This window comes from Camelus bactrianus, chromosome X, assembly GCF_048773025.1.
Source record: "Camelus bactrianus isolate YW-2024 breed Bactrian camel chromosome X, ASM4877302v1, whole genome shotgun sequence".
Taxonomy (NCBI): domain Eukaryota; kingdom Metazoa; phylum Chordata; class Mammalia; order Artiodactyla; family Camelidae; genus Camelus; species Camelus bactrianus.
In genome coordinates this window covers 18,652,634-18,677,941 of record NC_133575.1, presented here as the reverse complement: position 1 = coordinate 18,677,941, position 25,308 = coordinate 18,652,634, and the positions used below count along the sequence as shown (strand labels likewise).

Genomic DNA, 25,308 nt, shown 5'->3' with positions numbered 1-25,308 from the left:
CCACCGTCTTTCCAATCCCAGCTCCACTGCTTATGAGTTTGAGGCCCTGAGCAATTACTCTAGATTGCAATCTTCTCACCTGTAGAATGGGGATAATAATAGGATCGACCTCTGTGGGTTCTTATGAAGATTAAACAAGATCGAGGTAAAGTACTTAGCGCTGTGACCGTGCTTAATAAATGCTAGTAATTACCATGATTTTTATTACTGTTACTTAAAGTGTGATATTTCACTAGAAAGAATAGTTTTGTAAGTTCTTTCCTTTGGGTGTGTGTCTCCAGAACGCCCTCTTAAAATGGTGGTTATTCCTGGGCGATTTAGGCATTAAGGCACATCATCTTTAACACCCCTGCCTGGGATGTTTCTGTGCTTGCCCTGAGCATTTGGCTGAGAGCAGGGTGCTTAGGAAAGGAGAGCAAAGGAAAAATAGACCGGCGTATGGAACAGTGTATATTTATTAAAGGGCAGACAACAGCAAGACTTCACTAAGGAAACTCAGAATAGTTAGAGCGGGGGAGGAGTGGCTGAAGGAGGAAGCAATTGGGGAGGGCAGTGAGAGGTGGGAGGCAGGTGTCGAAGATAATCTACCTCCTTCAAAGTTTCTCCCAGGGCAGCCCCAGTGGTAAGCGCCAGGGCTACCCCGGGCCTCGGGGGATCTGCCAGTGCTCTTGCTGCAGTCAAGGGGGTGGATACTCTGGTGCTCACAATGAATGCCCCGAGAGGCCCTCCGAGGCTAGCTGGTAATTGTGGGCAACAGGGAGTTTGGGCTCAAAAGTGGCTTTGTCTTCGGGGTGACTTCTTTTTAGCAAAATTCTGACTTCAGCACATCAAACACTCCTGTCAGGGACAAAGTCCTTCTTTTAGTGGAGGTCTGCTATGTTCTGTCTCGAGGCGTCCTGGGCCGCTGAGGATGCGGTTTTTTCTTATCTGGGTAGTGCAGCCGGGGACCCTTGCCCAGAACGGACCCAGACCTTTGCAATTGAATTAAACAAGAAACAAAAGCAGCAAGTTCGGGCCCCGTGGGCACGGCCGGCCAGCCAGCCAATGGGGCCCGGCCGCTCCCCGGCGGAGTGGTACTATGATGACAGTAGCCAACCAGAGCGCTCCATGCAAATGAAGTACTGTATCCCGCACCCGCCGCTCCAGTGCCGTCTGGTTGTTATAGTGATAAACTGAGGCCTTGCCTCTTGGCTTCTCGGAGGAGGAAAGGGGCGGGCGGGGGGTGGGGTGGGGGATAACCTCTTCAGTTCCCCCTGGGAAGACAGAAAGAAGGGACGAAGAAGGGGGATGGGTGGGGGAGAGAAAAATACGTGACAAAGAAAACATTCTCTGCCTGGGAGGAGACTCACAGAGGGTGTAGAGCTGAGGGAGCATTCACTGGCCATGCCAGTACTTACCACTGATGCTGAGTCAGAAACAGGTATCCCAAAATCCCTTTCCAATGAGCCTCCCTCAGAAACCATGGAGGAAATAGAGCACACATGCCCACAGCCTCGACTGGTAAGTAAAGACAAAGGATGCAAATGTATGCGTGGCTATGGCACAAAAGAGTTCCTTATGCGCCCGCAGCCAACGATGCTTGGAGGATTTTCATGTAAATGAGAATGGAGCTACCGCCTAATCCTTCTCAGCTGTTTATACTTAGCTTCTATACCGGGTGCTGCTCTCAGCTTACAAAGCATTATTGTATTGGCTGGGTAGGAAACGGGCTGCTTGGGCTATGCTGTGTTTTTGTGCCTTGGGAGGAGGGGATGGTCTTTTTTCTTTTAGGTGTATTCTCATCTAAAGGTAAAGGTCCTACAGTACAATTTAAAAATGGTATTCTTTTCACAAAGCTGGGGACGAGTCCGTTGTGAAGTTCTAAATTTCTAGCTCAGGAATGATTCGGTCTTCAACTAATTTTGGTGCCTAATGCCAGTTCTGGAAAAATGAAGACGACATGGAAGCAAAACTTCCCCATTCGTTTGAAAATTTCAAAATAATAAGCTAAAGGGTCCCTCAGTGATGTATTTAGAAATAACGTGCATCTTAAATGAATTGAAAACATTTCCGGAGCGTGCTTTGAGGGTTTCTCTTCAGGTAGTGGGAAGCTACATTTACTTAGAAAGGGGCTGCATGCCTTTAATAATGAAAGTGTGGAAACGGGGCACTCAGAGCGTCCTTCCATCTCTGTAACTGGTATCCTAAATTTAATCAGCTTCTCTGCCACTGGTCATAATTCCTTAAGTAAATGTGGAAGGTGGTTCTCAACCACCTCAGCATGTATTGTCAAGGAATCAAAAACACCACATGGGTGGTGGGTTTTCCCTGGCCTGAAGTCTTACGGCACTTGGGGGAGACTTCTCTTTGAACCCTCCAATCCAAGCGACCTACTAGTTAGAGCTATCCTCTCTCTGGTGATTTTCCCCAAGTTAAAGGTGCAATATTCTGATTGGCTGTAGCGTTTGACCCTGGGAAGAGGTTTTTTAAAAAAGAATTTTGTTATGTAGCATTTTCTGTGAACTCCCAAAATGAGGGCTCACAGATTCCAAGGCCCATCCCTCATGTAACTGTTACTACTTCGTAAGGGTTAATAAGAGTTCAAAGACTGACTTTTAGGACAATTTTCTAAAACATGAAAACAAAGGAAGTTACATTAGAGCATTGTGGGCTTTTGTTCACTGTGTTTCTATTTTTTAAGATATATTTTCTTAGGGCAGTGTAATAGTAACTGCTCTCCAGTGCTAAAGCCACTTGCTGAATAACATATACAATGTAGTACCTGTGCTCTCAGGGGACCCAAAGCATCCCGCTAAGTTTGTTACTAAGGCATTTCTTTGAGCCACTAACAACTCTTGGTTTAGCACTGCAAACAACGGCAACAACCAAAATCAAAAAACTGACCATTGAAAGCTTGTTACAAGTCACCCAAAATAGATTTTTAAAAGTTAAACTCAGTGTTTACTTTAAAATTTGCATCACACACCTTCTTGACAACTAAAGGTCAGCGGAGAGAGGGGGTCATCCAGTTCCAGTTTGTATCATTTTGGCCTTTCGCGCCCACTTCTTTTCCTTCCCTTTTGCCTTTTAGCAATTGTGCTCCTTGATTGCTTCTGCCTGAGAGGATGGGCAGAGGACATCAAGGGAAGGAAGTTCAAGTGCTTTCCACTTCGACTTGTGACAGCCCATCCTGGAGGTTGACTCACAAGAGCCATGCAAAGCTGGCAATGTTACACCTCCATCTCCCCACCATTTTAGAAATGAAACTGAGGTTCAGAGAGGGTAAGTGACTTCCCCAAAGTCACACTGCTTCCAGGGGCTGCAGAGCTGGGATTTGAACCCAGAGCTCTTCACCCAAAAAGTGGAAGCTCTTTTCTCTACAACACACCTTTAAGTGAGATACATTCTCTTCCCATCTTTTTGGCAGTTGTGGTTTAAAGTGTGTGTGTGTGTGTGTGTGTGTGTGTGTGTGTGTGTGTGTGAAGAATGTACAGAAGTTGAACTGTTAAAGTGATTGATCTACCTTTGATAAAAATTTTCCATGTTATCCGTCATTATTATGTTCTACTGATAATTGGCTCTGTTTAAACATGGACTGCACCCAATTTATAAACCACCACTAAGTTTTTTGAAGCACTTTTCCTCTTATCAAAGTCTGATCATTGTAGGGGTATATTCTAAATTTAGGTTTATACTCCAGAGCCCAACTTTCCTTTGCTACTGATTTTACTTTAATAATTAAGGCACCTGTTAACCACTTAATAACAGTTTGTTGTTGGAGAGTGGCAAGTGGAAATCTTAAATTTGCGTTTCCTTTGATGTGTTTTAGTCATTTCTGTTGATCTTTAGCTTTGCTAATATCTTCCTATTTCAAATGGTACAAATTCTGTTTCTCCCAGTACCCAAAACATATCACCCCAAACTACTCATGGGTCACTGTTGCTACAAGCGTCAGCACATTGAGGCAGTTGAGTTGCTTAGCTAACTTTAAGTGCATGAAAGACTTGAGAGATTCCCCTTCAGAGGACAGGCTCCTTCTCCCACCTGTTACCAATTCAATAAAGTTTAGAGGAAACAGGACTCAATAACAAAACATTATCTTAAAAAAAAAAAAGTAGTTAGCAGAGTCGTTCTCATTGGATTAGCTGAGGCACACACTGATTCCCCAAACTCACTTGAACTGGACCTAGAGATGCGGGAAAGGAAATTTCGGGGTAAAGGACCATAGAGGTTTACTGCAAGTTCTGGAATGTGAGCTTAAGTTCTGAATGTCATTCTCTGTAAATACAAATTTTATTTAAATCAGCAATTATCTAAAATGCCCTTTTTGTAATGAACTGTGCTCTGGGTTTAACATGGCCCTTGAGAAGTTGTGGACAAGTGTTGCTGTCTACATGTGTTTGTCTATATATTACTTACAGTGAAGGTTGTTTATGGTGATCTGGGTTAGCTCTGCCTACCCAGATTGACTGCCTACTTCATGCTGAGCTCTGAGCGCTGCGGTACTTTGTGATCTAGAGATTCTAGAAGAGACCAACCCTCAAAGAGATGGCTTTCATACAGGTTGATAAGGGCACAGCGTGCAAAGCAGGTGTGACCAGGTACAGTGGGGGCAGAAAGGAGAAAGGGGTGAACTCCTTGGGAGCGAGTCCATGTTTGCCAAGGGGATGTTGAGTAGAAACCTGACTTGTCCTCACTTTATCTCTGGTCTCTAACACAAAGCCTGGCATAGCCCTTGAAGGAAAGGACATGGGAAACTTGCATACCTGAACACAGGACTTTAAAGCCGTCTACGCTTTAGATCATTGTAAGGATATTGAGGGTACAATGGAATCATTCAAGTGGGAGTTTTTCTGAAAGGTATACCTGTAGGTTTTCCACCTGCCTTTTTTTTCCCCCATTGGAATAAAATGTAAGAAAGAGGAGTAAATAGAATTAAATAACACTGATAAAGAAATTAGAGAAGAAATTGCAGAAAATTAGCTAGGTTTTATGACAGAGCTTATGTCTTAGGAATGTAATCTTCCTTTGTTACCTTTACTTTTTTACCATGGTGTTTGGGTTTGAGATGTTTCTGAGAATTCATCTTTCAGTTATTACAGTGTTTATTCTTGATCCTTGACTTGTTTTTCGTCCTTTGCTGTTTTCTTGTTTGAACATGATGCTAGGTGACTCATAAAATTGACTGTCAAAAAAGGGAAACTGAATGGCCTTGGGTGATATGGTGTAACAGCCCTCTTTGGAGACCCAACTCTTGAGGGATGCGGACTCCTTGTGGGCAAGGATGTGCCCTCATAAATCCTCAATTCTTAGATGATGCCTAGGCAGACCCTCTGGGCCCAGTAGATACTCCATAAAACCCTTTCTAACAAGGGCCAGCCACCCGGAAAGCTGTCTGCTTAAGTATTTGGTTCATGACCTTGGTCAGGTTCTTCTAGGAGTGCATTCTGCTGTCAGAAGGAAGTTGTAATTCTAGCCCGCAATAGTCACCTCCATGAAGATGGAGGTACCACAGATCAACTGAGAAGGCCTTGGAAACAAAAAAAAAAAGGCTGGTTCAATATGCCTCGTTTGCAGGAGTTCATTTTGGGCTTCACTTCAGAGTGGAGCAGTGCCAAGAGACTGCTGTCTTGCAGAAGGTGCATTATGTCAGTTGGGAGGTAGGGCGCTCATCTGCTAGTGCTTGAAAAGATAACCAGATTTCCGGAGACCTCATTGGCTTTCTTTACTAGCATCACATGTAGTTAGCTACTCACACAGCATACATTTTAAAAGCAAGATACTTACTGTGCTATGTTAGTGGAAATAAACAAACATGAGCTTCCCTGGGCATTTACTGTGGTCAACTGGAATTCTGCCCAAGGTTATTATTAGACATTTTCCCGCTGGTCTTGTTCCAAATGCAACATCCATTTCTTGCAGATTGAAAATAGTCAGGCATATTGAACATGGGATCGATGAACTCGTTTCTTCCATTCTTTTAAGTTTATTTTTTCACTATTCCTTCAACCCCCATTTACCTAATGCTAAACTTTTTATGGAAGCAATTAATGTAAATCAAATATAAGAAGATGGAAGGGGTAGGGGGTATAGCTCAGTGATAGAGTGCGTGCTTGGTATGCACGAGGTCCTGAGTTCAATCCCCAGTACCTCCACTAAGAAACTAACAAAAACGAACAAAGCCTCTTTGCTGTTCTTTGTTTTATTTTGGTATTTGAGTGTATAGAAATGAAAAGGGTGAATGGGTCCTCATTCAGGCAGTGAGGGGGATTTAAAGTATTCAGTGATGCTGGGCTTTAGAAGGTAACTGACAGAAAACTTAGTCCCTGGCCAACATTATCCACAGTTAGCCAGCTGGTTAGCATGTACAGCATGCACAGCAATGCACCAGGTGCTGTGGAGAGAAATAAAAGAAGGAATTCAAAGCCCCTGCCCTTGAAGATCATTTTCATTTAGCAGGAGGCAGTAGTTTGGTTAGTGGAAGCATGCCAGGATGCTGAAATCCCTTAAGAGAGCTGTTTTGCAAGTTTGACTTTAATATATTATACTTTCTACCACTTTTAAGCTATATTTTATCCATTGAGCACAAATACCTCCCAGCAGGGAGAACTCCATTATCCTGATCCCCAAGTTAAGACAAGTCCCTGCATTTGAAGAAAAGATGCAACTTATCCCAAAACATTTTTGGACATGGAAAGGATCAGTTTTTGAGGGGATCTTAAGCCCCTACTGTGAGTGGCACACTCCAGCCTCTAGAGTAGCACTGTCCAGTGGAAATACAGTGTAATTTAAAATTTTCCAGTAGCCACAGTTTAAGAACTTTTCTTTTTAAGAGTGAAATGAATTTTAACACATTTAAGTTAATCTAATATATCTAAAATATTATCATTTAAATGTAATGAATATAAAAATGATTAATGAGGTATTTTATATTCTTTTCTTCCTACCAAGTCTGAAATCCAGTGTGTATATTACACTTGCAACACATGTCAGTTCAGATTAGTCAGTTTCAAGTGCTCAGTAACCACATGTGGCTTTAGAGGGAGCTTAGACACCTGCCCAGCCTGAGCTCTGAGAAGCCACAATGATAAATCCATTTCATGTTGCATAGCACACACATGCATATATTTACTCATAACTAAAAAAAAAAACCTTCCTTCATATTTTGCACTCATATATTCTATGCTCTCCTATTCTGTTTTAGTTAGGCAGCTGTTGCAGTAATCTACATGAGAATTAGTAAGTTTGAAGTTAGGGATGGGATAGTCGAGAAGGAGAGAACTGAATGGATATAGGAGACATTAAGGAGCTAAATGCCCCAGGATTTGTAACTGAGTCTGAGGGTGCAGCAGTATCAGGAAGACTTGAGTTTTCTGGCTCCAGTGTGTACCTTCACTGAGATGGGGGGACCAGGGAATAGCAGTTTGTGAGAATTAACGTTAGGGATACCATGGAGACTTCTATTTGACGGTGTCAATTTTTTTTTATGTTTGTTTTATGAGGAGGAGGTAATTAGGTTTATTTATTTATTTATATGTGGAGGAGGTACTGGGTATTGAACCCAGGACCTCATGCATGCTAAACATGCACCTTACCACTTGAGCTGTACCCTCCCCCTGAAGATGTCTAGTTCATGTTTGGTTTGGGAACTCAGAAGAGAGTTCTGAGCTGGAGCTGCAGATCTGGGAGACATCAGCATGGAAGAGATGGAAGTGAAATTGAGGCAGTGAAATTGATGGGAGCAAAATTGAGTCAGACAGTTTCTGGACTGATGAAAGAAATGGATGGAAATGGTTAACTAGCAAGAGTGCCTCCAGATAATCCTACTACAGGGTAATTCCAGAACATAACTGACCCTGAGCCATCCTATCAGGTTCTTAGAAGGAGTAAAATATTAAGAGCTGTAATTAAAGCTATTAGAAGGCTCCTTATATCTGCCCGTCTCTACATGAAATCTGGTTAAATTAATCTACTCTATCCCAGAATCTTCCTAGGTTGGAGCCCTGAGGAACACCATTTAAAGGGCCAATAGAGGAAGGATCATGAAAAGCCGACAGATACGTTAAATTTCTGGGAGATCGGGGGTGCCAAGGGCAGTGTCTAAGTTCTGTGGAGGGAACATCCAGTAGAACCCAGGGCAGCAGAGAGATCACATGAGATAATAAGGGAAAGTCTCCTTTGGATTTAGAAAGAAGAGGTCAGTGGTGATGTTTCTGTGAAGTGGTGGGAGCAGAGGCCAGATGGCAGTAGGCCTTTGGGAGGCGGGGAAGTAGGTTTGACTGGGAGGAGAAGCATATAGAATGCTTAAGACCCAAAGGTGGATAAATCAGGCTTTAAGATAGAGGCTAGCTTTTCTCTCTTCCTTCTTTCCTTCCATACTTTGCTCCATCCTTCTTTCCTTCCATCCATCCAAAATAAGGCTTCTGGTTGGCTCATTCTTTTAAGATGGTAGCAAATTGCACCTCAATACAAATGAGAAAGAGCCAGTGGGAGGAGGTGAAAGTGATGGGGAAATTGATGAAGGGAACGACTCTTAGACCGGAGAGGTTGGTCTCCAGTGCACAAGTGCAAGAATTGGCTTCAGGTGGGAAAGAGACCCCTCTTCCACTGTGGAGGTGAGGAAGCTGCTCAGAATGTTGTGGATTAAGAGTAAGTTATAAGGGGAAGGCTATGGAAAGTTGAAAGCCCCCCAGGGTATTTCCTCTCCGCAGGCCTCTAGGCGGGGGTGGGGGTGGTAGGGGCAGGTGGAAAGACTGAGTGATTCCTGATGAGATGTGGTATTGATGAGAGGAAATGGATCTGTTCCCTTAAGCCTCTGGGGCTCCACGCCAACCCCACAAATCAAGGCAGATCTAGACCTGTAGCTCCAGGGGAAACTGGACTGGTGCACAGTGAAAGGGCTGGGGGCTGGCAAGACATGTATGCTGCAGCTTAGTCTCTGCTTGCAGGAGCCCACAATCTCAGTCCCACATCAGTTTGTTTTGCCATTCAATTAATTATTGTGTCGTCTTAAGCAAACCACTTCTCCTCTGTGGACCTCAGTTCTATCACCCACTATGAGTTTGATGGATGACTTATGGATGATCTTTTCTGGTTCCAAGACTGTGATTCTAGCTTCCATAGCCATGGAACATGGTTCACCAGTGTGCTCTCTTTGATCTGATGCTCCTATCAAAAATCAGGGCTGCCTTATTCTTCACCTCCTTTTGGTTTTCTCCATTTAGAGTAAAAATAGGTTGAATGATCTTATGGTAAGACACATTGGCTAAACATGCATAACAAACATTCAGAAAATACTTTGAAACTTTATATTAATGTCGTACAAACCACTTTTGTTGACTTCAGCTTTATTCTTCAGATGCTTCTTCAGAAATGCTGAATATATTTGAAATCATATGTTGAATGTTCTAATCATTGTTAAAAGAAACCTGTGTTGAATCTCTTTTCAATGTGAACAGTAGCCTCCTAATTGATCTATTTCATAATGCTGAAGTTCAAAATACTGACTTTTCTTGGAGGCATAGCAGTATGGCGTTGAACTCCAGGGCCCTTTCTCTAAAACGCTGCTGCCCATCTAAGAATGCTATTGGGGGTTCAAGTCCAACAGTGGGTCAGACCATAGTCCTGCAACTCTTGCATCTTTCACTGGTGCCTACGTGAAGCTTCCCAGTGCCCCTTAGTGAACTAAATGCAGAAAGATTTATTCCATCTGATCACTGGAAGCAGGCTGAAAAGGAGAAAGCAAGGAAGAGAGGAACAAACTAAGTCATTGCAAGCTAGGCCTATTTTCTTCCAATAATCTCCCAGGTAACAGCCTCTGCCTTGCTAGGATCTGATTACCCGTTGCTGGCCTCAGACCATAGCATTATTGTTTTAACATTCCTACCTTCCTCTTTATCCCAGCATGAATCAGGTTGTATGGGAGGCTGGGGAAGCTGACCCTGTTTGGGGATAAAGAGACAGTTTAGCACTCAACAATCCTGAAGGCACACTTGATAACACAGTTATTAGAAAATCAAGCAGCAAGCCCTTGTAGTGTGCGACTGTGTAATAATGTGCTGGCCCACACGGGGCTAGCCCATTGAGCGGGATTCATTTTCATATAATCTCCCTCCCGCCCAAGTCTTTGACTTGGCATTTTTTGTTTTCCACTCAGTAATTCATGCACACTGAACCTCATGTCAGTGTAAAAGGATGCTGAGGGCTATTTAAACTGGCATTTAAGAAAAATAACAATAATAATAGGCTAATGGAAACATCATGAATGAGGTGGACAGCCCATTGCCAGCCAAATGTTGTTGAAAGCCCGTTCCTGGTGCTCACAAGCTTCAGTGCTGCATCTCTAGTGGGCCTGAGATCGACTGTGGGTCCAGTCACATAATAATAAATTCCATTGTACCTCCAAATTGTTTAGTTATAAGGTCATTGTTGTATACTGGCTTCAAGGCTAGAGGTCTCACTTATTTTTTCTCATGGGCAAAGGGGGAATTGAACAACTATTGACGAAGCACACTGTGTTCGGCGCTGTGCCAGATGCTTTATATGGGTTATGTCATTTAACCAGGTTGCAGACCTGTGAAATGAAAAGTACTATTCCCCATGCTAGAAATAAACACAGCATTAAGTAATTCCTCAAACTAACGGATAAAGCTGGGATTTCAAATTAGGTTTATCTGACTTCTCACACACCCCCCCCCCCCCGTTTCTACTACACACAATTCTCCCACGTAAGTGAGCAGAGAATCACCTGTTCAAGCTCCCAGGTGAGTCAGAAACAAGATGTGTTGGGATGCACTTTGAGAAGGGCTGTATTTAGCTGTCCCCATGTCACATTTTCTGCTTTTAGGACCAGGAATGGAAACGATCAGATGTCTAGGCTCTTGGTAGTAAATTAAGAAATTCCAAGTAAATATATTTGACCCAGCACTTCTACTCTGAGGAAATTTGTACATCCAGTCACCAAAGACTAGTATTAGGATGTTCTTAGCAGCATTATTCATAGTAACCCCAAAGTGGAAACCACCCAAATGCCCAGCAGAGGCAGAATAAGTAAATTGTAGTATACTCACACAATGTAATAATACACAGCAATGAGAATGAAGAATCTACAACCACCTGCAAAAATAGGAATGAATTGCACAAATGTAATATTGAGTGAAAGAAGCCAGACACAAAATAATATACACTCATGATACCATTTCTATTAAGCATTTTAAAAGTAGGCAAACTAATCTATGATGTTAGAAGTCGGGACAGTGGAAGAAGCACAGGATGTATGCTAGCCTTGGTTGGTTACTTGATGGGGATGTTTTGTGTTTTCAGCTTGTGAAAGTTCACTGTTGCACACTTAGGAGATACGCACGCTTCTGTATGTATATTATTCTTTAATACTAAGTTTAGAGGTTTTCTGACCACTGTAATAGAAAGTACACTCTGAAACATATTTCTCATTTCCAAATAGTTCTGGTGGTCTCTTGGTTACAATCTAAGGAATGGTATCAGATCCTATCTACAATTACAGCTCTTGGCTGCTAAAAGAGCTTCAAATGTGCTTAGTCCTTCCAGGAGTCAGTATACGCAGCCCCAAGGAGAATGTAGACAAACCCTTGAACTAAACTGGCCTTGTTTCTAGGACCATTCCAGCCCTAGTCAGGTAATCTTGTGAATTAAAATCCGTGGGTCCCAGGCTATATGCATTTTCTAACAGTGGTCTACCTTCACAGTTTCTAAACTCAGAAGGAAGTGTATGGAATTGGTTAGTAGCAAGGGTGCCTCAGGATAATTTTGCAAATTGTAGAAAATAACTGACCCTAAGCCAGCCTGCCAGGTTTTTTTTTTTTCCTACCAGGTTTTTAAAGGGAAGAAAACTGAAGAGTTGTAATTAAAGCAATTAGAATCCTCCCTGTATCTGCCTATCTCTATATGAGATCTGGTTTAATTAATCTACTGTACTGTACAGTCTTCCAGGATGTTACCTCGAGAAAAAACATTTAGAAAGTCAATAGAAGACAGGTCATGAAAAGAAGACAGAGAGGTATTTTTCAAATAGATGAGAGATCTGGGTGCAACAGCAAAGCAGTTACCTCATTGGGAGGCACACTTACACAGTTTTTCTGTGTGTGTGTATATATATATATATTTTTTTCTTATTAAAGAAGTCATCCACTTTGCAGAATCAATCTTCCTGGGAACATCTTTGGAAAATCTTTCTTCATTGGAACATCTTTAGTGGCTTAGGGAAAAAAAGGGTTTATTATTGAAACAGAATTTAGTAAATACCTCAAGCTAAGACATGTTAGAAATATCTGTACCTCCATCCAACTGTATAGCAAACCTCCCACACTGCATAATTTGTTCTAATGCTTGTTTCTTCCAGTCTTCAGCAATGTTTTCTATATGTCTTCCAAATATATTTGCTGACAAAGGGATGCATTTTAGTTTGGCATCAATCTTTTCCTACACATTAGAGCAGCCAGTTTTACTGTGGCACGAAGAGCAGGTGCTTCTGCAATGGTATGAGACTTTTGGGTTTTCTCTGAATTGTAGCAACTCGAAAAAGGCTTCTAAACATTTATCGTTACTTGGAGTGGCATTTTGTGAAGGGCGGGATTGAGTATCACGTGTCTTGAAACACTGCTGAAAAAAATCCTAGAGGTTTCTCTTCTTGTTCTGGGTGCTTCATTTTTAAGTATTGTGGGAATTATAATAGCTTCACACCATCATTACCTAATATCTCAAGGTACAATATATGCTCCAGGTGACGTTTAATGCTGCTAGCACATATTTCAAATGGTCTTCTTGTGATCATTTTCTTTTTTAAAAATTTATATATATTTTTCTTATTGAAGTATAGTCAGTTTACAATTTTGTGTCAGTTTCTGGTGTACAGCACAATGCTTCAGCCATATAGGAACATACATATATTCACTGTGATCATTTTCGATTCAGCTGTCTTTTTGTCAACTCTGATTAGGTCGTTATTGTTCACACTTGATAATGCTTCGGATGCAGAACTTATACAAAGGGTCGAAGGAAGGGTCTGCTCTGCCACTTTCTTGTTGTTTGCTGTGCTTCTATTATTTTTGCTTTCCTATTTCACTGCCGGAAATGTTTTAAGCCGCCGGCTGATTTTGTGAGCCTTTGTTGAGTTAAAACTAGGTATCATCCACAAATGTACAGATATGGGCCCAGGTGAACTGTATTATATTTCAGTAAGCTGAAAGTCAATGAAAACGTCGGGGGGCCCAGGCCACCCTTCTCTGTTGGAACAACTTGCATTCTTCCTTTGAATAACCTTGTAGACTTTATGTTGGCAAAGTTGGGGCGCCAGTCTGTTTTCAAATTAGAATTGGGGATTAGCCATCTTTCCTTTCTTGTTTTTTAACATGAAAAGATAAATCTAGGGACAAGTGTTCCTCTCTCATGGATTGTTTTGCCCATCCGACATTAGAAAACCCTGGGCTCCATATTTTAAATCTTGCCTTTGGATCCATCCATGAGGTGGGGAGCTGCATTCTCAGACTGCATATTTGGGCTCTTGTAGAAAGGCTTCTCTGAACTGCTCTTTGGTTCTGGGGCTCCGCCTTGCAGGGAGGGTGTTACAGAGACAAACATCAAAAACAGGATTGTCTTTATCAAGGGACTATCATTGAGTATGTTGGTGTCGCTGTGGCAATGCCCAGCATGCCCATTATAAAGGCACCATGGGAGGAATTTATAAAAACTTGACATCAGGAAATTCTGTGCTTCTCCTCAACTTTTTTTTTTTTTTTTTTTTTTGCTTTAAGACAATATTAACTTTGTCTTCCTCTTTGCTTTGACTCATGGGATCTTAAAGCCATTTTTGTGGCCTGCCCCTCTGAAATGTAGAAGACTGATAGACATTCTTGTGTGCTCATTTCGCCCCTGGCTCTTTTCAAAACCCCTATTTCCACCTTAACCCTACATCTTGCAACTATTATTTTAAACTTTCAATTTCTTAAAAAGTCACTTCAAGTCCTTTAGGGAAGGAAGTGGGTATAAATAAGATATAAGATTATTATTGACATTCACGATAAATTCCTTAAGCTCAATTGCCTAAGAAAAAGATGATTTCGGGTGTGGAACTTTTATCTCTAGGTTAAACTGATTATTTTCTGTTGTTAATAGCATATATGCATTTATTGATTCTAAGACGTCATTAATTGTAAGACTCACCTCCGTTTCAAAGGTGTTAGAATGTTAGAATGTTATAAAATGGCCAACGCGGATTTTAAGACATTTATTGTAAGACCCCTCCTAATCTCAGACATGTTAAAATGTGGAAGGGAAATGGACAGTTTAGAATCAATGTAATGTGGTATTATTTATAGTACTAAGCGTCTTCCAGCTATTGGAAATCCACTGCTGTGGGGTTTGGAAGGTGGCCACATGGGGAGAGTTACAGCTTATGGGTGGTCAGTGTTTTAAGGATGCCCATCTCCCTGGGGCATAATAAAAATTCTAATCCCTGATTGCTGGAAGTGCAGTAATTACTAGCCTGACCTAGATGTGGGTATTCACACATTGGCTTAAAAAATAAAACTCTAGTGAGGGGACTCTAGATAAAGTTGGAAAACATGTTTTTTAAAAGATACTTAACATACTTTTTAAATTGTACTATTGTTTTGCTTATAAGTAACTTCAAAATACTTAATAGAAAAATGAGCCAAGGACAGATTATTCTCAGAAGAAAATACAAATGGCTAATAGACATTTGAAAAATGTTCACTCTTCTTAAATTTTATTTTTATTATTTTTATTTTTTTATTGAGGTATAGTCAGTTTACAATGCTGTGTCAATTTCTGCTGTACAGCACAATGCTTCAGTCATACATGAATATACATATATTCATACTGTTTCTTGTAATCAAAATTCTGTAAATTGAAATAGTGTGATGCCATTTTTGGTCTATAAAATTGATGAAGATAATACTCAGTGCCAGTGAGATGGCAGCAAGATAGGTGCCTTTATACATGTAACGTGAGTGTAAATGATACAGCTTTTATAGAAGGTAATTTACCAATATATGTTAAAATGTTCTTCAAATATTCATCTTTAAAATGTTCATATCCCTGATCTAAGTAATTCAACTCCTAGGTGTCTATTCTAAGGAGACAATCAGAGGTTCACACTTAACGTTTAGAAAATTATTTATATTAGTAAAATATAAACAACTTAATATTAAAGAACAGAAATATTTAAAGAATTTATGGTTTTTCTATTAGCATATTGCTTTATAGCTATCAAAATCAGTGAGAGTTCTACCGGAAATAGCCATGGCTTCTTCTCATTTTACTGTGAACCTAAAACTGCTTTAAAAAAAGTCTATTAATAAAAAAAAATAGGCTGAAGACTATTTAAATGACATGATAAAATAATCATATTGATTGAAAAAAAGATTCCAAAGTTGTTAATATATATATAAAACATATCAGAAAGCTTGAAAAAGAAATGTAGAAAGTGTTAACAATGATTGTATTTGAATTCTTGATAAGTTTTTCTTTCCTCTCTTTATTTTCCCTGAGTTCCCAATAGTATATATGATAAGAAAAAGTTGAGAAACGTGGATAAGTGTATTTATTTTCTTAAGTGAGTTTAATCTTTATCAATAATCATTCTGTCTAATTCTTTCATCAATAATCATTCTCTAGTGACTTTAAATTCCCCCATTCAACAAATATTCATTGAGGACCTTGTATATGCCAGGTACTGCCTTAGGACGTATGGATATAGCAATGAAAAGAACAGACTTAGTGGTCTGTTTCTTGGAGCTTCCATGGTAGTGGGAGAAGACTGGCCATAAATATACATTGTCTCCTCGTCTATCTACCAGGACCTCTCTTCAATTTGCACTCACACCCTCAGCTGAATGAATGAATCTAGTCTAGTGGCTTTAAATATCATTTGTATTCTTACGGCTTTTTAATCTGTATCACTAACTTAGTCCTCTGTACCAAACTCCAGTCTTGTACAATGAAGTGCCTACCTGACATCTCCACTTGGAGATCTAATAGGCATGTCAAACCAAATGTGTGAGAACAGAATTCTTTTTTTTAATTTAATGTAATTTTTCTTCCAGTTTTGTTTGAGATATAATCGATATACAGCACTGTATAAGTTGAAGGTATACAGCATGATGATTTGACTTACATGTTATAAAATGATTCCCACAATAAGTTTAGTGAACATCCATCTTAAATAGATACAAAATTAAGGAAATTAATTTTTTATCTTTTAATTTCAATTTTTTGACTAGTATTCCATTAGATGTATATGGATATATATACCACATCTTCTTTATCCATTCATCTATTGTTGGGGCCTTCAGTTGCTTCCATATCTTGGCTGTTGCAAATAGTGCTGCAGTGAACATAGGGGTGCATGTGTCTTCTCTAATGAGTGTTTTCATTTTCTTTGGCTAGATACCCAGGAGCAGAACTGCTGGATCATATGGTAGTTCTATTTTTAATTTTTTGAGGAACCTCCATACTGTTTTTCACAGTGGCTGCACCAATTTACATCCCCACCAACAGTGTACAAGGGTTCCCTTTTCTCCACATCCTTGCCAACATTTGTTATTTCTTGTCTTTTTGATGATAGCCATTCTGACAGGTGTGAGGTGATATCTCATTGTGGTTTTGTTTTGCATTTCCTTGATAATTAGTGAGGTTGAGCATCTTTTCATGTGCCTGTTGGCCATTTGTATGCCTTCTTTGGAAAAATATCTGTTAGGATCCTTTGCCCATTTTTAAAATGGGTTGTTTGGGGATTTTTTTGCTGTTGAATTGTGTAAGTTCCTTGTGTATTTTGTATATTAACTCCTCATTGGATATATCATTTGCAAATATCTTCTCCCATTCAGTAAGTGACCTTTTCATTTTGTTGATAGTTTCCTTCATTGTGCAAAAGCTTTTTAGTTTGATGTAGTCTCATTTGTTTATTTTTGCTTTGATTTCCCTTGCCTGAGAAGACATAGCCGAAAAAAATATTACTAAGAGCAATGTCAAAGAGCTTACTGCCTCTGTTTTCTACTAGTTTTATGGTTTCAGGTCTTATATATAAGTTGTTAATCCATTTTGAATTTATTTTTGTGTATGGTGTGAGAGTGGTCCAGTTTGATTCTTTTACATGTAGCTGTCTAGTTTTCCCAACACTGTTGAAGAGGCTGTTTTTTCCCCATTTGATATTCTTACCTTCTTTGTTGTAGATTAATTGCCCATATAAGTGTGGGTATGAGAATGGAATTTTTTTTTGCAGTAAAGCTTTTTAATTTACCAATAAACCAAACACTTATTTAATAAAATATCTTAACATTCAAATTTGGTGTTCTATAGAAAATACAATCTGCTTGTGGGAGAATAGAATTTTTTTTTCTAGAGCAGTTTTATTTTATTTTAACATTTTTTATTGATTTATAATTATTTTACACTGTTGTGTCAAATTCCAGTGTAGAGCACAAGTTTTCAGTTATACATGAACATACATATATTCATTGTCACATTTTTTTCTCTGTGAGCTACCATAGATCTTGTATATATTTCCCTGTGCTATACTATACAGTATGAGAATGGAATTCTTAATCTCCCCATCCTATTCCTTCCACCCTCAAACCTCTGCTTCTAATGTCCTCCCCATCCTAGGGAATGGCAATGCCATCTTTCCAGTTCTTCAGGCCAGTAACTTGGGCGTTATCTCGACTCCTTTCATTCTTTCACACTCTACACCCAATCAAATCAAAATTTTATTTATCAAAATCTCTCCAGAATCTGACCACTTCCACTGCCATCACCCTGGCCCCAGCTTCCATCTACTCTGGCTTGGTTATGACACCAGATGCCTCAGGGGTTTTCTTGCTTCTACCTTTGACTTCTTAGAGTTTCTGCTCAATATAGCAGCCAGGCGGTCCTGTTAAAACTAATTAGATCATATCACTCCCTGTTCAAAACTTTCGAATGGCTCTTATCTTCTCAGAGTGAAAGCCAGTCTTTATAGCATCCTAAAACCCCCACACCACTGGGTGCTTCCCATCGCCTTCCTTCTGCCTCACTTCTCTGGCTATATTTCCTACTACTTTTCTTTCTTGCTCACTTCCTCCAGGCATACTGACCTTCTTGTTATTCCTGGAAGAAGCTGGGCATGCTCCTGCCTCAGGGCCTTTGCACTTGGGGTTTTCTCTGCCTGGAGTGTTCTTTCTCCCCATAGCTCAATTGATCCTTTATATATTTACACATATATCAGCTGGCTTAACTATCCTATTTAAAAATATACCGGTAACTCCCTTTCCCTCTTTGTTGCCTAGTTTTTTCTATAGCACTTATCACCTTTTAACGTACTACACATTTTACTATCTTTTTTGTTGCTTATTATTTTTAAGCATCACAAGGGCAGGATTTTTTTATCTGTTTTGTTCCCCAAAGTATCCTCAGAACCTAAAACAGTGCCTGGCATACAGCAAGCACTCACGTAGTATTTGTTGAAAAAAATGAATGGTGGGTGAATACTATGACGGCAATTTAAATTGTTTTTAAAAGGTCAAATGAGTTTTAAACGTTTCACTTACTGGAAATAATGTCATCTAACAGTGAGTTTAGAGATAATGCCTTTTTTTTTTTCAGTACTCTTTTCCTATTACATGCCTTTCCCCTCTCACATTCAGGACCTTTGCTCCTTGATTAAATTTCCTGCATCTCTGAATTCACAGGGGAGGAAATATATCTTTAAATTTATTTTTAAATTAAATACATTCCACGAATGTGTTCTCATTGTAAAAATAAAACAAAATAACAGATATCTATGGCGAAACAATGAAAACATCCTTTCATCTCTTCTCCTAATGCTATCTTCTTCCTCAAAGTTAACCCCCATTAACAGTATGTTTTTTTCTAGGGCAGTGCTGTCCAATAGAACTTTCTGTGCTGATTAGAATGTTCTATATCTGTGATAAGACAGTAGCCACTGTAACATGTGGTTTTTGAGCACTTGAAATGCGGCTAGTGTGACTGAGAAACTGAGTTATGTTATTTAAATTTAACTTATCATAATTTGAATTTAAATTGCCATGTATGGCTAACAGCTACCATATTGGACAGTGCAATTCTAAACTGTTTTGACACAATTACCTATTTCTCTCTTTTATATACATATATATATGTACACACACATATATATATAAATGTGTGTGTTTTTATTGATGTATAGTCAGTTTACAATGTTGTGTCAATTTCTGGTGTACAGCACAATACTTCAGTCATATAGGAACATACATATATTCTTTTTCACTTTAGATTACTGTAAGATATTGAATATAGTTCCCTGTGCTATACAGTATGAACTTGTTTATCAATTTTATATACAGTAGTTAGTATCTGCAAATCTCGAACTCCCAGTTTATCCCTTCACCACCTTCCCCCCAGTAACCATAAATTTGTTTTCTATGTCTGTGAGTCTGTTTCTGTTTTGTAAATAAGTTCGTTTTGACTTTTTTTTTTCAGATTCCACATATGAGTGATATCATATGGTATTTTTCTTTCTTTTTCTGGCTTGCTTCACTTAGATGAGATTGGGCATGTTCAGGATGGTATGGCCGTAGACCTGGCTTACTTCACTTAGAATGACAATCTCCAGGTCCATCCATGTTGCTGCAAATGGCATTATTTTATTCTTTTTTATGGCTGAGTAGTATTCCATTGTATAAATATACCACAACTTCTTTATCAGGTCATCTGTTGATGGACATTTAGGTTGTTTCCTTGTCTTGGCTGTTGTAAATAGTGCTGCTATGAATATTGGGGTGCATGTATCTTTTCAAATTAAGGTTCCCTCTGAATATATGCCCAGGAGTAGGATTGCTGGATCATATGCTAAGTCTATTTTTAGTCTTTTGAGGAATCTCCATATGTTTTCCATACCGGCTGCACCAAACTACATTCCCACCAACAGTGTAGGAGGGTTTCCCTTTTCTCCACAGCCTCTCCAGTATTTATTGTTTGTGGACTTTTGAATGATGCCCATTCTGACTGGTGTGAGGTTATACCTTATTGTAGTTTTGATTTGCATTTCTCTGATAATTAGTGATATTGATAATTTTTTGTGTCTATTGGCCGTTTGTCTTCATTGGAGAACTGCTTGTTTAGGTCTTCTGCCCATTTTTGGACTGGGTTGTTTTTTTCTTAAGTTGCACAAACTGTTTATATACTCTGGAAATGAAGCCCTTGTCAGTCTCATCTTTTGCAAATATATTCTCCCATTTCTTAGGCTGTCTTTTTGTTTTGCTTATGGTTTCCTTTGTTGTACAAAAACTTACAAGTTTAGGTCCCATTTTTTAATTTTTGGTTTAATTTCTATTGCCTGGGTAGACTGCCCTAGGAGAACATTGCTGATATTTATGTTAGATAATGTTTTGCCTGTGTTTTCTTCTAAGAGGTTTATAGTGTCTTGTCTTATGTTTAAGTCTTTAAGCCCTTTTGAGTTTATTTTTCTGTATGGTGTGAGGGAGTATTCCAACTTCATTGATTTATATGCTGCTGTCCAGTTTTCTCAACACTATTTGCTGAAGAGACTGTCTTTACTCCATTGTATGTTCTTGCCTCCTTTGTCGAAGATTAATTGACCAAATGTTTGTGGGTGCATTTCTGGGCTCTCTATTCTGTTCCATTGATCCATATGTCTGTTTTTGTGCCAACACCATGCTGTTTTGATTACTGTAGCTCTAGTATAGTCTGAAGTCTGGGAGAGTTATTCCTCCAGCTTCATTCTTTTTCTTCAGTAATGCTTTGGCAATTCTGGGTCTTTTGTGATTCCATATAAATTTTAGTATTATTTGTTCTAATTATGTGAAAAATGTCCTGGGTAATTTGATAGGGATCACATTAAATCTGTAGATGACTTTGGGCAGTATGGCCATTTTAACGATATTGATTCTTCCAATCCAAGAGCATGAGATATCTTTCCATTTCTTTAAGTCATCTTTAATTTCCTTAGTCAGTGTTTTGTAGTTCTCCACATATAAGTATTTCACTTCCTTGGTCAGATTTCTTTCTTTCTTTCTTTCTTTCTTTTTTTTTTTTAACATTTTTATTGAGTTATAGTCATTTTACAGTGTTGTGTCAAATTCCAGTGTAGAGCACAATTTTTCAGTTATACATGAACATACATATATTCATTGTCACTTTTTTTTGCTGTGCAGATTTATTTCTAAGTATTTTATTTTTTGGTTCCTCTCTCTCTAACCATAAATGATATCTTACTACATAACATGTATACATAGTATACATACTGTTTTGTGACTTGCTTTTTGCATTCACCAAAATGTCTTAGAAATCATTCCCTGTCTGTGCAGATGTATCTGTCTTACTTTTTTTATTGGTGCCTATCATGTCATAATATGTGTGCACCATACTTGGCTAAGTGAAAAGTGGATATTTCTTGGTGCTGAGCTGTGGACTGGGCCTCGTCGTCTTCTGCTCCACTGGCACCTGATCTGAGATTCCACATCATCAGTAACACAGTCCAGGGGTCCAGTGAGTCACATGTGTTGGGCCTACGGTCAGTGCTAAGATCTACTTTTTCTTTGCTGTCTATTTTCAAAAGGCAAAAACATTCTGATCCCACCTAAAATCAGGCCTTAAAAATACGTTTAGTGACAGGTAAATACGACCTAACAGCATGAGACAGAGGGATGAGTTTGGTGCCATCTTTCTGCATTTCTGAATTTGCAGTTCTAAAGCTGCACAGTCCTGAAGCAAAAAGCCTACATTGGTGAAGTCGATTCATTCTGAAGTCCTACTCTTGCCTCTTGCATGTCCTGATGAAAATGTTCTGTCGTTACAAAAGTCTTTCCAACTGGAAGACATTCTTGAGATGGTTATGTATTTATTAACTATGTGAAATTCACTTTTCAAGTGGTTTCTGTGCTCCTAACATGTCTCACCAACACTTGCTAGGTAAATTTATTGAGTCTGCCATCGTACTATTAGGTATACTGTATCAGTCAGAGCCTTGTCGAGATAAAGACAGCTTCCTTGAAAGGGGAAACTTGAAGAGAGCTTAACAAAGGGATGGTTTACAAAGGCATGGGCAGAGTTTAAGGAAACCTCACGGCATAGTATGGTGCCCGAAGCGTAGAAACATTGGGGGGGGGTTGCCACCCCAAGGCATGAAGGGGCAAGGGGAGAATATGGTTGGCAGGACGTCATGGAGCCATGGTTTTCAGTAAAAGGACAGACCAGCATACTGCTTCCCCTCAGGGAGGATGCCGGAGTGATGAATGCCCTGAGCTCACTCTTGTCCTGCCCTCTGCTGCTTTCTGTGCTTCCCTTGGACCCAACTCAACTGGAAGCAGGAGGGCAGCAGGACTCACGGGTTCAGTCCATACAAAAAGCCATCCAGGAAGGAGTAGAGAAGGGTGGGAGAGAGTAGCTTCTGGAGAGGCAGAAGGAAGATAGTAATCACACCTACCGCCTGTCATTTACCCCTCACCGCAGCCTCATGAGGTAGATGATCGGATTATCCTCCTTGCATAGGTGAGGATACTGAAGGTTAGAAAGGTTAAGAATGAGCAATTTTCTGAAGTTCAGTTTTAGAAAATCTAATGGTCAATGATGCATGGAACTAGGATTTGAACTCAGGCTTGTTTGACTGAATAGCCCCACTGCTGTTAAAAACAGCTTAGCTCAAACAAGCAGCCCCGCACTTGGCCATCACCATCAGCAGTCCTGTGCTCAGTTCTGATTGGTTGATTAATTAGCTTGCTGTCTGATTGATCCCATTGTCAGGGGTGCTCATTGCATAAGGAGATGTTCTACTGACCATTTTCCACTCAGGTAATGTGTGTATTGTATATTGTATATAGTGCCTAAAAGCTTTTGGGTTTTGTTGTTGTTTTGTGTTTTTTTAATCAGTTGATTTTTTAAAGTTTTTAAAATTGAAGTATAGTTAACTTACAATGTTGCCTTCATTTCTCATAGCTTTTGTTCTAAGTAAATATTTGACAATGTCCAATTGAACATATTCTGCACGTGAAATGCCCAGTATCTCATCTTCCCCCTGAAAAAGCCCGATGGGAATACGGCTTTGGTGTGGTACTGCCATGCGGTTTACACAACCAGAACTTGCACAAATAGGCAACATGTTCACATTCAATGGCTGGATGTTCTGAAATCTTAAATTAGGTAGAGAGAGGTTTTATTGCTGTCTAGATCCAAGTCTGTGGTCTGGCAAGGCCCTTGCACATGTGAGGTCCAGGGCGCTGGGCCAGGGCTTCTTTACCTTTTAAAATCCTTACTCTATTCTGGTAAACAGGAAACTTTCATGTGTCTTTCTAGCCCCACATTTGGAATATGGCTTCCTAGGTGGGCATTGTCTATCCTCTGATGATCTCTACCAGTCAAAAGGCTTAATTTCCATGACTTGTAAGTTGAAAAGGGTAGAATTTTTCCCCCAAATATAACATTACTGACAATTGAGTATGCCTTTTCAAGCCAACACCTCCTCCCATTCTAAAATGGCTACCCCTTCACCTTTGAAGATTGCTGCTGCAGAGCCAATTCCGTTTTTCCCTTTTTTACTTCCTTCTCCCACCTAATCAACTCTCCAAACAACATCTAGCATCATGTAAAACATATAGCATGTTCTACTAAGCACTTGACTATGTGATCTGATGATTTGGAGTCTAAGCTGAGCCCTGTTTATATGTATCTGACCTACTTCACTAAGTCTAGGTAAACAGGGTCATGTGCTTTTGTTTTTTTCAATTAATTGTTTGCCCCTCACAACTTTTCTAATGAGCAGGGAGTCCTATCTCCTTTTTGAGGCCCCTTGGTCCCAGTTGTCTAAGGATTCTAGTGTTTCCTCAGTTCAAAGGAGCCAAGAAGGTAACTGGGTCTGAGGGATCTACCACTGCTATTGCTTCTTTCTACCACTTGGTGTCACTGTTGGAAACTGGTCCTTTACAGTTCAGTGGAGGCAGCACCTGCCTCACAGAGTTGTGGTACAAATTAAATGAGCGAATACATTTGAGAGACAGATACATGGCACGAAGTAGGCACTTAAAGAATTAGCTATTATGTCATATTATTGGGCCTTGGCTTAATGCCTTATGCAGGGCCTAGACCAGAGGATCCCTGGAACCATCCCAGCTCTGGCAAATGATGAGGAACAGATAGGGGCTGGGCGCCCCCTCCAGGGTGGTAGAGAGCCTGGAGGCTGGGTTGGACCAGTTCCTGCCCCTCTCTGGAGCCTCTGACTATCTTGTTCCCATTGTCCTGAGGTGGGTGTGCCCTTGGTAGGTGGAGGAAACGGAACCTGAATAGCATAGAATTCCCTGTAAATCAAATGACTTATTCTGGCTCAGAGGAGGAGGAGTTCTGGGATGTTTTGGCTGAAGAAATACTGCCTCAGATCACAGGGCTGGTTGGTGGTAGCCGGGCCTTAACCAAGGTCTTCCTGAACGTAGAGCTGGACTCTCTGCCGACGGAGTCTTCCATCTCACTTTGGAAGGCAATGTTCTAGAGAGCAAGGCTGTGGCTCATTTATTTCTGCATTCCTCCCATTCCAAGCACAGTGCCTTATACAGAACAAGAAATACCCCTTTTCCGTGTCAACTGCTGTTAAAGATACTCACAAGCACGCATGTGCACACACAAGCACATGTGGGAATTCTCTCTGCCTTCCATCTCTTTGCTTCTCTTATTTTCCCACCTCTAGGCCGCAATAATTAAGAATAAAATGCACAGTGCATATAAACCTTTTTTTCACCTTTAAGTAACTACTGTTGATTGACAACATTAATTACCAGATTTCACACTCTCTAGAATACACTTTTCTTGGAAAATGGCAATGCCTTGTATCTTTAAACTTTGTGACTAGTACATAAGATTTCCAATGAGTAGTTTGTTTTAGATTCTGTGAAAAAGATTCACTGTCCACGTGTATGAAAGATTCATGGATCATTAATATAAGCTAACTCGATTTGCCAATTCATTTACCTATTTGGGCCGTGTCCTAAAATTTCATTCATGAGTCAGTTTGCTTGTTTCAGTGAGGAACTACACTAGCTATTACTATATCATCATAATGGATATAATTATCATAATCTATAGTATTATAGGTTATGATATGTAACAATACTAATAGCAGTCTAATTGCTACAATTGATTGAATGCCAGGTACTTGACATACATGATCTCTCTTTTCACAACAACCCTGCAAGAAAGTTACCCATTTTACAGATGAAACTGAGATTCAACTGAGTTTAGGAGCTTCCTTTTAAAAACAGGTAAAGGCAGATATTTTTTTTTTCTCCCAAAGAG

At 39.8% G+C, this 25,308-nt stretch overlaps 1 protein-coding gene and 1 non-coding gene across 2 annotated transcripts in view; both read left to right on the top strand.

The window, feature by feature from the left end:
* The first annotated feature begins 1,259 nt into the window (after positions 1–1,259).
* PCYT1B (phosphate cytidylyltransferase 1B, choline) overlaps positions 1,260–25,308 on the top strand; it is a 116,784-nt gene continuing 92,735 nt past the window's right edge. Inside the window, exon 1 of the mRNA XM_074359604.1 lies at positions 1,260–1,500. Coding sequence (XP_074215705.1) covers positions 1,384–1,500 — 117 coding nt within the window. The 5' untranslated portion in view covers positions 1,260–1,383. The remainder of the gene's footprint in view (positions 1,501–25,308) is intronic.
* TRNAT-GGU (transfer RNA threonine (anticodon GGU)) lies at positions 6,063–6,134 on the top strand. Its single transcript has one exon. It is a non-coding gene; the product is annotated as a tRNA-Thr (tRNA).